The 12,879-nt window shown below is 44.3% G+C and overlaps 1 protein-coding gene across 2 annotated transcripts in view; it reads left to right on the forward strand.

Annotated features, from left to right (window-relative positions):
• The first annotated feature begins 475 nt into the window (after positions 1-475).
• The window catches only part of LOC108929341 (rho-associated protein kinase 2-like), a 31,481-nt gene continuing 19,077 nt past the window's right edge, over positions 476-12,879 (forward strand). For both annotated transcript variants that reach the window (XM_018743787.2, XM_018743788.2), the window contains exons 1-7: positions 476-1,575; positions 7,133-7,214; positions 7,599-7,699; positions 9,652-9,789; positions 10,243-10,503; positions 11,408-11,552; positions 11,927-12,065. In XM_018743787.2, coding sequence (XP_018599303.1) covers positions 1,471-1,575; positions 7,133-7,214; positions 7,599-7,699; positions 9,652-9,789; positions 10,243-10,503; positions 11,408-11,552; positions 11,927-12,065 — 971 coding nt within the window. In that variant the 5' untranslated portion in view covers positions 476-1,470. The remainder of the gene's footprint in view (positions 1,576-7,132; positions 7,215-7,598; positions 7,700-9,651; positions 9,790-10,242; positions 10,504-11,407; positions 11,553-11,926; positions 12,066-12,879) is intronic.

Here is a 12,879-nt window from a genome sequence, read left to right on the forward strand (position 1 = left end):
ACTTCAGCTTCCAGTCACTCTGATGGTTCGTTGCGTTTGAGAAGAAAAGTTTGGAACCAGCATGAGATGTTGTGTTCAGGGCTTGTAATCTGAGGGCTGCTTGTTTGAAGCTCACTCCTGCTGTAGTTAGCCTCAACTGATAAAGTAAGAATAACCTGGTGTATAAGCAGCTAAATCATAATAAAGATCAGTACCTAACATCATTAGTTACCTTGGACAAAGGTGGGAGATGAATAGAAAGAATAATTATAAATATACTCCCAGCTGGGCATTAAAATGAACCTTAACCCTTCAGGCAGCTGGTAGGATAGTGGTTAGCTCTACTTCCTTTGGTCTCGCAGGTTCAAATTCCACCTCCAGCAGTAGTACTTAAGCAACGTACTTACTCTAAAAATTGCTCCAGTAAAATTACCCAGCAGTATAAATGGGTAAATACTTGTAACTGTAATTGTGACCATTGATTAAGTGGCTTGGAGAAAAGCGTCCGCTATGAATAAATCACGTAAAGGTATCAAGTTAACCCCATAATTAATATCTGCTATTTAAAAAGACAGACAAGAAGAGCGGGCACTGACTTTTCAGCCCGCTCCCCGTTTGCCTTCCAGCAGTTTATTCCCGGCTGTTGGCGTGGGTGCGGTGGCCTGCAGCTCAGTCATCGAATCCCGTTCGGGATGTTGTCATGACTCCGCATGGAGAGAAGGAAGGAGAAGGACACGAGCGCCGCCGACGACGTGTGTGAGCGGCGACATACATACAACATACATACATAGTAGTGGGGCGCGCGGAGCTCTTTAAACCGCGAGACGCGTCACGTATCCGGGGATCCCGCGGACAGATCGGACGTGGGCAGAGCAGCGTTGCGAGATCGCGCTGGAGTGGAGTGCGTTGCGTTTAAAATTGGACCGCGCCGAAAGAAACGAAAGGGGCAGCAACCGGAGCGCGATCGCCGCACGCACGTGTTCCTTCCTCCTCGAGCACCTCCCGCGGCTTCGAGCGCACCTTCTCGGCACGGGTGGAAGTAAGTCGTGGGAGCCCGTTCCTAGTCTGGCAAGCACCCCAAGCAGCGTGGATCTCACACAAACGACGTGTCGAGATCCGAGCTCGCCGTTACACTTCTGCTTCCGTGGATGCCGGGATCCACACGAGAAGAGAAGGGCGGAGAAGAAGGTCGGAGCGGCTCGTTGACGCAACGCGGTGCTCCTCTCATCTGCCGTTTCCTGTGCTTATTTATTATTATTTATTCTTGACCTCAGGTTTCTTATGTAGTCTAACTTATTGCGAAAGCTCTGGAAGCAGGCGATTCCGAGGTTTCTCCCGGGGAAGATCGGGACAGACCCGATTGAAGCCGCGCGGAAAGACAGCCGAGAGTCGCGAGCGAGGACGAGCGACCTACGAACGCACAGAGATACAAAGATTCGAAAAATACACAGATAGATCATAGACTAGATACAGTGACACCGCCGCAGCAACATGATGATGTCGTGCGGAGCCGAGAGGAGGCTGGAGAGCCGGCTGAACACTCTGGAAACCATGATCAGAGATCCGAAATCCACCATGAACCTGGAAAGTTTACTGGTATGTGTGGTCTGGTGACTTCTTTTTTTGCTGGTGTGGTGTTTATGTGTTGTAAATTTAAATAACAGCGATGCAGTGATTTGCCGTCAAAAGCTCACTCGTCTAGATCTTTGTTTTTTTGAATTTGATGTCAGAATACTTCTCAATTATATTTATTTACGTGCACTGAGAAGACTTCCATTTCCAGTTGCCTTTTTACTGCCCTCACCATGTTCTCCACATGGTAAAACCAGATGCGGTTGAGGACACTTGTATGTGGTAGGTATGTTTCCTTCATGAGCTGTCAGTTGTATGAGGAGAAAGTGTCATTTGGAGGTGAGCGCCTTAGCGCATGTCTCACTGCTTTAGGAGCTGTGTGAGTCCTCCTGAAAGAATGATCAATATTTCAGGAAGGCCAGTAAACACTGAGGACAATAGAGCAATGACGCCGTAACTTCCATAATTTCCACTCTTGAGCCTGTTTGGAATTTTGCAACAGATTACTGGCTGTGACTGTACTGGATAGGCCTGTTTGCTTGTGATCAACAAAGAGGTGACCCTCCCTACACACATGTTGATGTTTTGAATATATGCTTGGGTCATGCCACCCGATTTGCATGTTGCCTTGGTCAGACCTTATTATTAACTGACAAGTCAGACTGATTCATAGTGATATGATTCAGCCGTCATATAATCTGTAATGAAACATGTAGCAACAGTCACGTTACCCTCATCGGAAAGATTGGATTTGAAATGGTTAATGTAGAAAACTGTGGGAAAATTTAATATGGGCACTAAATGTGTGTGTGTCTGTCTCCTCCTGTGTATATTATAAAATTTTGGGTGTGATCAGAGTGTGTAATCTTTCTTTGTTTCTCAAATTCACAATAGCGAAACAAATTTACATTTATTCATTTAGCAGACGCTTTGTCCAAAGCGACATACATCTCAGCAGAAGTGCAATTTATGCATTACATTAAGAGAAAGAGACATAGCTGCACACACGTGACTCTCAAGTAAACCAAAATTAGTTTCAATATGATATCATTGACACCTTTGTACTGTAAAAAAAATCTGAAAAATATTAATGTAATTGCTTAGTTGCTGTGCTGGAAATTCTTAACCCAGATATTTGTGGAACTTTTTTTTTTTTTTCCCCCTAATTTTTCTCTGTTGAGATTGATGAGCTGAGCTATTGATCTACTTACAATCATGACTTGATATGAATGATTCCTAAGGCTCCTTTTCCCTTTCACACTCCTCTGAAAGTGCCTGTTACCAGTGATCATACATGGATATATTTAATATCATTACAATATTCAGTAATGGGTGAACAAAGGAAAGTTAACAGAAGCAAACCAGCAGTTTCACAGTTTCTGGAAGGACTTTATGTTGGTACCTAATGAGCTGTTACTCATGACCTCAGAAGACATCTGATATTTATGAGTCCGTCTTCAGCTTCTCTTCTTCTTTTCTTTCCGATCAAACTTATTCTCTGATATAATCTAAAAACACGCCGTTGGCTTTTGGAAGAGTCAGTATTTGGAACCAATCTTCTACAGAGTTGAGCAATACCCTCTATCCCCAGTCCTGCTTTCTCTTGGTGTTTAAAGGTATTTGTGGTACACAGACTACACCCTGACAGATGACCACTGATTTGAACTTCTGATGTAAGTATTTGTATATACATGGCACTACAAATTGCTTACAGTCTGAACATTCTGCAGAAAAACAAGTTCTTACTTGTTTCATCAAGTTTTTATTTTTGTTTTGTATGATATTTACATTTTCGGTGTGCTTTGAGGTGTTCAGACCCCAGATATACAGAATGCCTGGTCCTCATTCATATGCAGTTTTGAAGCACATGTGAAAAACGGCCATTACTGACTGAACGGGATGATTTTAGACTTAATTTTCATGAACGTGTGCTGTATTTTTAACAATGAAACCCTCCCCTCCAGTTCTTCATTATTTTATTGCCGGCACATCCAAATAATGTTAGAATTAAAGTTCCGTGTCTGTACTATATTTTGTTTCAATAATGTTATATATATATTTTAATATAAACAAATTCTTATTTCTGAAATGAAAAGGAGCTTTAGCCATTGCTTGATCAGAGTTTCAGCTGGCACTGCAATAGTTGGTTTTACCGTATAGAAGCCCTATGGAAAATAATTATAAAACTATGACAGCACATATTGTGCCGCATTTCTGTTCTCTATGGTAGTTCTCTTTTATAATGATATTATCTTTTAGTCAGCAGGCATCTCAAGCTGAGCTCAGAGCTGGTACCTCTCTGCTCAGCGTGGCTTTGTCTTTGTGGACGATTTTCTGCCCCGAGTGCACAGAGTCCTGTTTCTATAGCTAGAGCCGGAAGCTACATCAGTAGGAGCAGGAAATCCCTGCCGCGGGCCTTGCTATCAGCGACGAACATGCTTTTGAATAACAGGCATACAATGGCCTGTAGTTTTGTCATTTGTCCGCAGTACAAGCACGGTAACCTGATGCCATGTTTGTATTCCTTTGACAGAATAATTTTAGATATCTTTAAAATGACATCTCTCCTGAACGAATCCCTGTGCGAAGGCTTCCTCGGCTTCTGCTTTGCTGTCTCCAGAGGTGGCTGTTTGTCCAGATATAAACACTATAAAAAGATTTAACTTTGCAGTCATGCTCTCAAAAGTAAAAATGCACAGCAATAACTTCCTCTATAGCATCTGATCTCTGCTTGACTCTCTGTGGACAACAGGAGCAGATGGGCTGGGTGCGGGTACTTGTTTGGTGATTAGCTCTCTGTGCGTTGCTGTGTGTGATGACAGCCTGCGTTTGACAGCAAGCCTTGTGTTTTAAGGCTGAGTCAGAGTGTATTTACAGATATGAGCATGTTGCACTAGGCTGAGGAAACATGATGATTGCATGTGCTGCTGCTTCTCCGTATTTGCACTGTGCTCCACCGTTTGCACCCATTCACTCACTCACTCACTCACTCACTTACTTACTTACTTGGCCCAGTAGACATCCCCTGTTCATATACACACACACACTCACAATGGCATGGTATCACATACCCCAAATCACTGCTCCAAAGTGTCACATGCACATTCAGTTGCTCAATAATATTATCATTTATTAATTTATCTGACGCTTCTCTCCAAAACAACTTAAAACATTAGGCTTGTAAACTAAACCGTTTACACTGATTTACTCTTTTATACAGGGTGATTTTTACGGAGAAATTTAGGATAAGTGACTTGCTTTGGAGCAAGAATTCGAACTCCAGTCCTTTGAACATAAGGCAATGATTCTAATCGCTATGATAGCAGAAACTTGTATACACCTTTCCGTCACATACAAATTCCCGTACACACACTCTCTCCCACACATTCGTTCGTTCAACCATACATGTGTGTGGTCACATGAACACGCACACAGTCATACTTATGTTATCTTGCTCAGTCACTTGACTAAACATGCAGAATAAGTTCAGGATAATTTTTAACCAATGTCCTACTTCCCAGAACTTTCCCGAGTGTTTGCTTTCTTTTTATGGACATTTGAAAAGAAGTTCTGACTACTGGACATGCAGTCAGGGACCTGAAAGGGAAGCAGGTATGATGAGGGAACTCGGAAGGTTCTGGCAAAAAGTCAGTGATGTTCTGTATGAGCAGCTGCACAACTATTTTTATAAGGGCACCTATTTAAAGGGATCGAGTGAGTCCACAGGCACGACTGCCAGCTGGTTGTATGGTCCCACCGTGACCACTGCTGTGACGCAATCTCCTGGCTGACCTTTGACCCACCTATTACAGGCTTTGAACTCTGCTAGGTCTCAAGCTTTGGTCTGACCCCAGTTGACCTCTGTTGACTGGCACAATAGAGTAACGTGCTCATCTTGTCCTGCACTTATCTGAGCTCAAGAAAATTACTGTTGTCAATGTCTGATTTGTGCCCTTGAAGCTCTGAGAAATACCCTGAGCTCACTGTTCTTATCTGCTGAGGTCCAACAGCTGAAACAGAAGGAAGGTAACAGTCAGCAGGTGGTATCGGAGGTTGCAGGTTTGAATCCCACCTATTGCTGTAGTAACCTTGAGCATGGTACTTACCCTAAATTGCTACACTAAAAATAACCCAGCTGGGTAAATGAGTAAATGATTGTAAATAGATTAGCACTACCATAGATAGAGTAGCATTGTAATTCACTTACAGGAGGCGGGGTGTGGTGGCGTAGTGTAATGTGGCGTGGTGTGGCATGTCAGGTTCAGCTGGTGCCAAGTGTGTGGTGGGTCTGGAGTTTGAGCCCTGCTTGGGGTGCCTTGTGGTGGACTGGTGCCCTGTGTTGCTGGGTAAGACTCCGGCTCACCACGCCCCCTGCTCAGGACAAGCGGTTGTTGATGATGGATGGATGGATTCACTTACAGTTCTTACCATCTACAACGAGCCTTTGGAGTGACTGGATGCTGATGTTCTGAAGACTCACTGATAGGCAGTCCAGATACTGAAATATGGAATCAAGGGTGGAGATCAGCAAGCGTCAGCTCCGCGAAGAAAGGTTTGGGCCCAGTGGTCTGGTTGTAGTTGTGCGGTGGAGAGCCATAGCTGGTGTACTGCTCAGAGATGCAGTTACCCTCACTGTGCCAGTGATGGTCAGCTGAACCTGCAGCACTGGAGGAAATGGTTCTCCTAATTCTCAGCCATGTCCTCTATTGGCTTAGAATAAAGGTCAGCGATATTAATGAATATCTGAAGGGATTAGTTTAACAGAAATCTGTAAAGCTGTTCTTTAATGTAAAGGACCAGAGTCATTTTACAGGTAAAATTAAATGCTGTGGCACCACTGATAACATGAATGTGAACTGACTGCCAGTACATTTATTAATTTAGCTGAAGCTTTTCTCCAAAGTGACTTACAATGCTAAGGTTAGAGTTACTACAAGCTTAGAATTATTTACCCATTTATACAGCTGGGTAGTTTTTTTTTTTTTTTTTTTACTGGAGTAATTTAGGGTAAGTACCTTGCTCAAGGATACTACAGCCAGAGCTGGGGATCAAACCTGCAACCTTTGGCTTCAGAGGCAGTAGTGCTAACCACTGTTCTACCAGTAGTCCCCTAGAGTACCAGGCTGGAGTCAGGGTAGCAGGACTGGGTATCAAGAGGTGAAGCCGCTGATGTAGGAATGTTGTTCTGAAAGACAGGTGGGCTGGGTTGCTCTTAAAACCCATCAAGGGGCCTGAAAGCATCACATGGACATTGTTTCTCTAACAGACCAATGGGGAAGGAAGAATTTTGCATCATAAAGAAATGCAAAAATAAATGAGTGAAAAAAACTAAGCAAGTACATGCAATTTTAAAATAAAAATAATAAGTAATAATAGCAGTAAGCCACAACTATAAATGAATAATATAGATCTCAAACAGAAGTCTTTCTTTTTATTTACAGTATTCATTTACTTATTGACTTCACATGGATTTTTTTTTTTTTTTTTTGATGAATTCCCCATTTCAATTGTCATGTTTTGTTGCGTACTTGTGTAACGTCACCTAGACATTTTTGCGTAACAAGACTTTCTTCTTCTGCAGGATTCCATGAATGCCATGGTGCTGGACTTGGATTACCCCGTACTACGAAAGAACAAAAATATAGACTCCTTTTTGAACAGGTGTAAGTGTTTCCGCATAAGCAAGGCGCTGTTCTTTGAAAGGTGACTGGACCAGTTTTACACAGACAGGAATACATATAATACTTTTCATCAAGTACTTTCCCTTAGTGGGAGGTTTTAACTGAATGTACACTAATGTACCCTGTTGTACCTGTGCTACTGTTCGTAATTACCAAGATAACATAAACTGAAAAGAAATGGGGATGCTGCCGTATTTCCGATATTTAGGGTATGACTGGTGACAATAAGGGGTCTCAACCATATTTCTGAAGTTATGTGTGTTACACCTTTATTTCTCTGCAGTCACCTGTGTCGACCCCAATGTTAGTACAGTCCAGCCCATGTTCTCAGTGTTAGCCGTTCTTGACCCTGCATCTGTCCCGCAGACGAGAAAATGATGGGCCGCATACGGGAGCTGCAGATGAAGCTGGATGACTTTGAGAGGGTGAAGCTCATTGGCAGGGGGGCCTTTGGTGAGGTCCAGCTGGTGAGGAGCCTCTCTGAAAGGGATAACCCCACTTTTCCATATCCAACAAACACACTTGTTATATAGAGTAGCGGTAGGGTTGTTTTTATATATCACGTTACTGAGCTTCTCAGACAACGAAAAAGAGATCCTAAAACCTTAATCATCAGCATAAACTTTGTAATTGATATTTTATGTTCAGAAGCTCACTGAGCGCTAGGAATAAATATTTTCTGTTTGTATTAAATGTGGGGGGCGTGGTGGCGCAGTGGCGCAGTGGCGCAGCGGGTTGGACCAGGTCCTGCTCTCCGGTGGGTCTGGGGTTTGAGTCCCACTTGGGGTGCCTTGCGACAGACTGGCGTCCCGTCCTGGGTGTGTCCCCTCCCCCTCCAGCCCTACGCCCTGTGTTGCCAGGTTAGGCTCTGGCTCCCTGTGACCCCGTATGGGACAAGCGGTTCTGAAAGTGTGTGTGTGTGTGTGTGTGTGTGTGTGTGTGTTTGTATTAAATCTTTTTAATCTGGCTGTGGTTAGCTGAAAATTATATTATCGGCAACTCACTGGCTCATCGGTATGAATGTCTGGGTTACACATTTTTAACATGCAAATTTTTTTCCAGATTAATCATTTTTAATTTTACTTTCTTCACTGGTCTGTTTTCTGAAATGTCTGTCTGTTGCATAGCAAATGAGACCAGTATTAACGTGGCCGGCTGATATATGACCGCGAAACTCAGCCAGATAGAGTACGAGAGTGGGATCACATTTATTCAGCTAATTTCCGTAGTTTTTATGGCTCCTTCTTTCTGTTTGTGAGTGTTGTTGATCAATAACAATATTGCGAACACTCCACATGTTTACATGATAAAACCACACCCACAATCGGGATTGGATCGGAGTTTGCAGAGATTACAAATTTTTAATTTTTCATCCATTCATTTTTAAGTTTATTTTAGCTTCAGCTAGTTATGTGGGTCAGAATTAATACACACACACACACACACACACACACACACACACACTTTCAGAACCGCTTGTCCCATACAGGGTCGCGGGGAACCGGAGCCTAACCCGGCAACTCAGGGCGAAAGGCTGGAGGAGGAGGGGACACACCCAGGATGGGACGCCAGTCCGCCGCAAGGCACCCCAAGCGGGACTCGAACCCCAGACCCACCGGAGAGCAGGACCCCGGTCCCACCCACTGTGCCACCGCGCCCCCAAAATTAATACATTTACTTAAAATATGTTTTTATTTTTATTTTTAACGGCTATATCTGAGACATTTAAAAAAATCGAAGTCGTAGTAAATCGAGGCATCTCTGGGTTATTAACTGATTATTGATTGAGGTGTATTAGTTAAACGACCTCAATTTATGAACAAATCGAGTTACAGTCAGACTTTCTGGTCCCAGTTGTGATAATGAGGAGTCAGTGTGTGTATAAATATATTACAATGGTTGCCGTGTTTTGTGTCCTTCATATTTTGTATTTTAGGTGTGTCCTGTTGTATCATTTATGGCTGTGCTTTTTGTTTTATGATTTTTTTTTTTTTTTTTTTTTTTTTTTTTTGAAGATCTATATGTGGTATGAATTTGGCTCTGTGTGTGTGTGTAACACAAATGCACCACATACACGGACGGTGTAGTGGCCTAGTATCTCATCATTATAGCGCTGTCTGGGTGCAGGGCAGGTCTGCACACGTCCGTCTGCATCTGCGCCAGTGATGTGTCAGGAGGGGAAGCTCTGTCTGATGGTGTGTGTGTGCACGCGCGCGCGTGTGTCTGGGTGTTTTCTTTATTTGCCGTAGGCCGTGTGTTTGTAAGGGCTTTGCGTATATGTTTGTGCTCTACCCTGTAGTGTGTTTTTCTTTCAGTATGTGTGTTTGTAAGGACACATCCGTACACAAGTCAGAGTGTGTATCGTGGCCCTTTGCCCCTGGCAGTGCTCGTATTCACTCGTGCTCTCTTTACCACGCAGGTCCGCCACAGAGCTTCTCAGAAAGTCTACGCCATGAAGCGGCTCAGTAAATTTGAGATGATCAAGCGCTCTGACTCCGCCTTCTTCTGGGAAGAGCGCGAAATCATGGCCTTTTCTAACAGCCCATGGGTTGTTCAGGTCAGTCGCATCAGGCCCACAATGCAATGCGCTGTGTGAATATTTAGGTCAGCGGGGGGCCTGATCCTACAGATTGCAGATGTGTGGATATTTAGGGAATACGTTTTAGCTGAAATTTCTTGCAGCCTAAATTCTTGCAAAGTGACTTAATGCTCAAACGATTATTTGAGAATTGTTGCGTAACCTTCGAGGAACATCATTGGCCAGTTCTGAATTAAAAAAAAAAAATACTTTAACTGAAAGGAATCGGTACATTGAGGTGAAAATGTGTCCAAAGGGCTGCAGGCCTTTTTCCTGAGTTGCATCAAAATTCCACGGGAATGGTTCATTATCACCAGACTGGATAAGACCAGACTTGCCTTCCTCCTTTCCTCATATTGCATGCTGTTGCAATGGCATGTGCCTGGAAATGCCACACGCCTCATCCGTGTTGTGTTGCGTCTTGCCGTGTAGCTGTGCTGCGCCTTCCAAGACGACCGCCACCTCTACATGGTGATGGAGTACATGCCCGGTGGCGACCTGGTCACGCTGATGAGCAACTACGATGTGCCTGAGGAATGGGCCCAGTTCTACACGGCCGAGGTGGTCCTCGCGCTGGACGCCATCCACTCCATGGGTTTCATCCACCGCGACGTCAAGCCTGACAACATGTTGCTCGATCGCACCGGACACCTCAAACTCGCCGACTTTGGCACCTGCCTCAAGATGGACTCTGTGAGTGTTGAGTATCTGGTGTTTGATGTCACGGTCATCGCGGTTGTCCTGATGGACTGTTAAGGAATGGTGGCTGGAAGTGTGTGGAACTTCACTCAGGCAGCTCACACTGGAGGCATCACGGATGTCTTGCATAACCTAGGGGGTAACCTAACGGGGACAGCTGGTAGCGTAGTGGTTAGAGATACTGCCTTTGGGTACAAAGTTTGCAGGTCTGTTCCCCACCTCTGGTTATAGTACCCTTGAACAAGGTAGTTGCCCTAAATTGCTCTAGTAGAATTACCCAGCTTTCTGAATAGGTAAATAATTTTAAATACCTTATCATTTTAAGTTGCTTTGGAGAAAAGTATCAGCTAAATAATACAGCTGGAGGTTCTGAGCCCAGATGAGCTGTGCTACATCACCCTCTTGAGGGCAGACTTGTAGCTGCATCCTACAGCTTGCTGCTGTCATCACTGTTACATCATACTGGCAGTATACTTGTAAAGTCAATAAGTTCTAAGACTGGGTGCCATGTAGTGGTGCTGCATATGTTTTATGTGTAATGATATAGCAGCTCTGTTGTATCCACTGCATCGTCATACAGCAGCCAGTAATAAAACTTACTAGCTGTTCCATGTATTTATATGTGTTATAATAGAGCTGTTTTTGAATATTTGACTGTCTACCAGCGAGTGTGTCAATGCAGTCTGAAGATAAAGTGTAACTATAGATGATAACAAGTATAAATAAATTAAGCTGCTATATATGGTACAGAACTGTTGTCTGTGAAGCACAGATGTCACATAGGTCAGGTCTTGAGATGCGTGGGGCTTTAAACGATTGACCGGACCTCTGGTCATCAGTGCGGTCCGACACCTGTGGAACTCGGAGGCAGTGAGAGTGATCCGCTGACCGTTCACAGACAGGCATGGTGCGCTGCGGGACCGCTGTGGGCACCCCTGACTACATCTCCCCCGAAGTGCTCATGTCCCAGGAGAACAACAGCTGCTACGGGCGCGAGTGCGACTGGTGGGCTGTGGGTGTGTTCCTCTACGAGATACTGGTTGGTGAGTGACGTCCTCCTTCGCCTAGAGTCCAAATTACTGGCGCCAACGTCGTGGTTTTGTGTCGTCGGAGAGAAGATGTCCATGCAGCTCTCTAAGGGCGTTCCCTGGATGAGTTATTTACTACTGATTTCCTTCATTAGCTGCTGACGCCACCCATTGCTGACACGGTTTAGTGTGTCACTCGACTAGTTACACACATCATTGAGCATCATCACACACCAAACATCACCCAGTCACTCGTTCACTGAGCTTGTCACCCAGCTCTTATGTTCCAGTGACCTTCAGTTAGAATAGGGGCCCAACGAAAGGCACCGCACTTTCCTTGTACCTTTAGCTCCCGTCTCACTTCGGTTATTTCCTTTCGCTTTTTCCAGGTGAAACACCGTTTTATGCAGAATCCCTCGTTGGGACTTATGGCAAAATCATGAACCACAAAAACTCCCTCAGTTTCCCAGACGACATTGAGGTATCGAAGAACGCCAAAGACCTCATCTGCGCCTTCCTATCACACAGGTAAATGCAAATGGCGTAGGTTGAGTCAGGGGCGTAGCTAGGAATTCTGGGTCCCTGAAAGAATGTTACACTCCCCTCCCCACTTTTAAATAAAAAAAGATGTGCGCAGACTTTTTCAAATCAGCATTGAAATACATGGCACCTATATTTACACTTATTCATTTAGCGGACGCTTTTCTCCAAAGCGACGTACATCTCGGCAAAAATACAATTTGTGCATTGCATTAAGAGAAAGAGACATGGCTGCAAACGTGATTCTTAAGTAAACCTAGTTTGTTCCTTTCCACTTGATGCACCGGTGTTCATCGCTCGAGTAGGTGTATAAAACACAGGATGGATGAATCCTGATAACCTTCCTACAATTTTTTTTTTTAAATTTTTTTTTAAAATAAGGTACACAAACATTTACATACAGTGCAGGAGTAGCAGTTGTGTAAAGGCTTATCTGGGGTGATCATAAAGTTATGGTGCATGAACGTTTACACCGTAATAACCTTTATAATTGAATAAATTGTGCAGATGTGCTGTCTGTACAACCTCCCCTCCCCGAAATCAAAGTTTTCAAATTATTAGCAGGGGCCGTGAAAGAAAACACATCTGTAATTAAATAATCTGATACTGTGTGTGTGGAGGGTGGGGTGGGGTGGGGTGGGGTGGGGTGGGGGTCCCTGGAACTGTCACCAGCATTCACCGCGGTACCGACGGCCCTGGCTTGAGTATGTGTGGTTTTTTTGTGCTGGGGGAGGGGGGGGGGTGTACTGTGCTGGCCTGTTCTGGCTGAAACTGTGCTCCAGCACCGCAATGTGTGTCGCTC

The sequence above is a fragment of the Scleropages formosus genome, chromosome 1 (genome assembly GCF_900964775.1).
Source record: "Scleropages formosus chromosome 1, fSclFor1.1, whole genome shotgun sequence".
NCBI lineage: Eukaryota > Metazoa > Chordata > Actinopteri > Osteoglossiformes > Osteoglossidae > Scleropages > Scleropages formosus.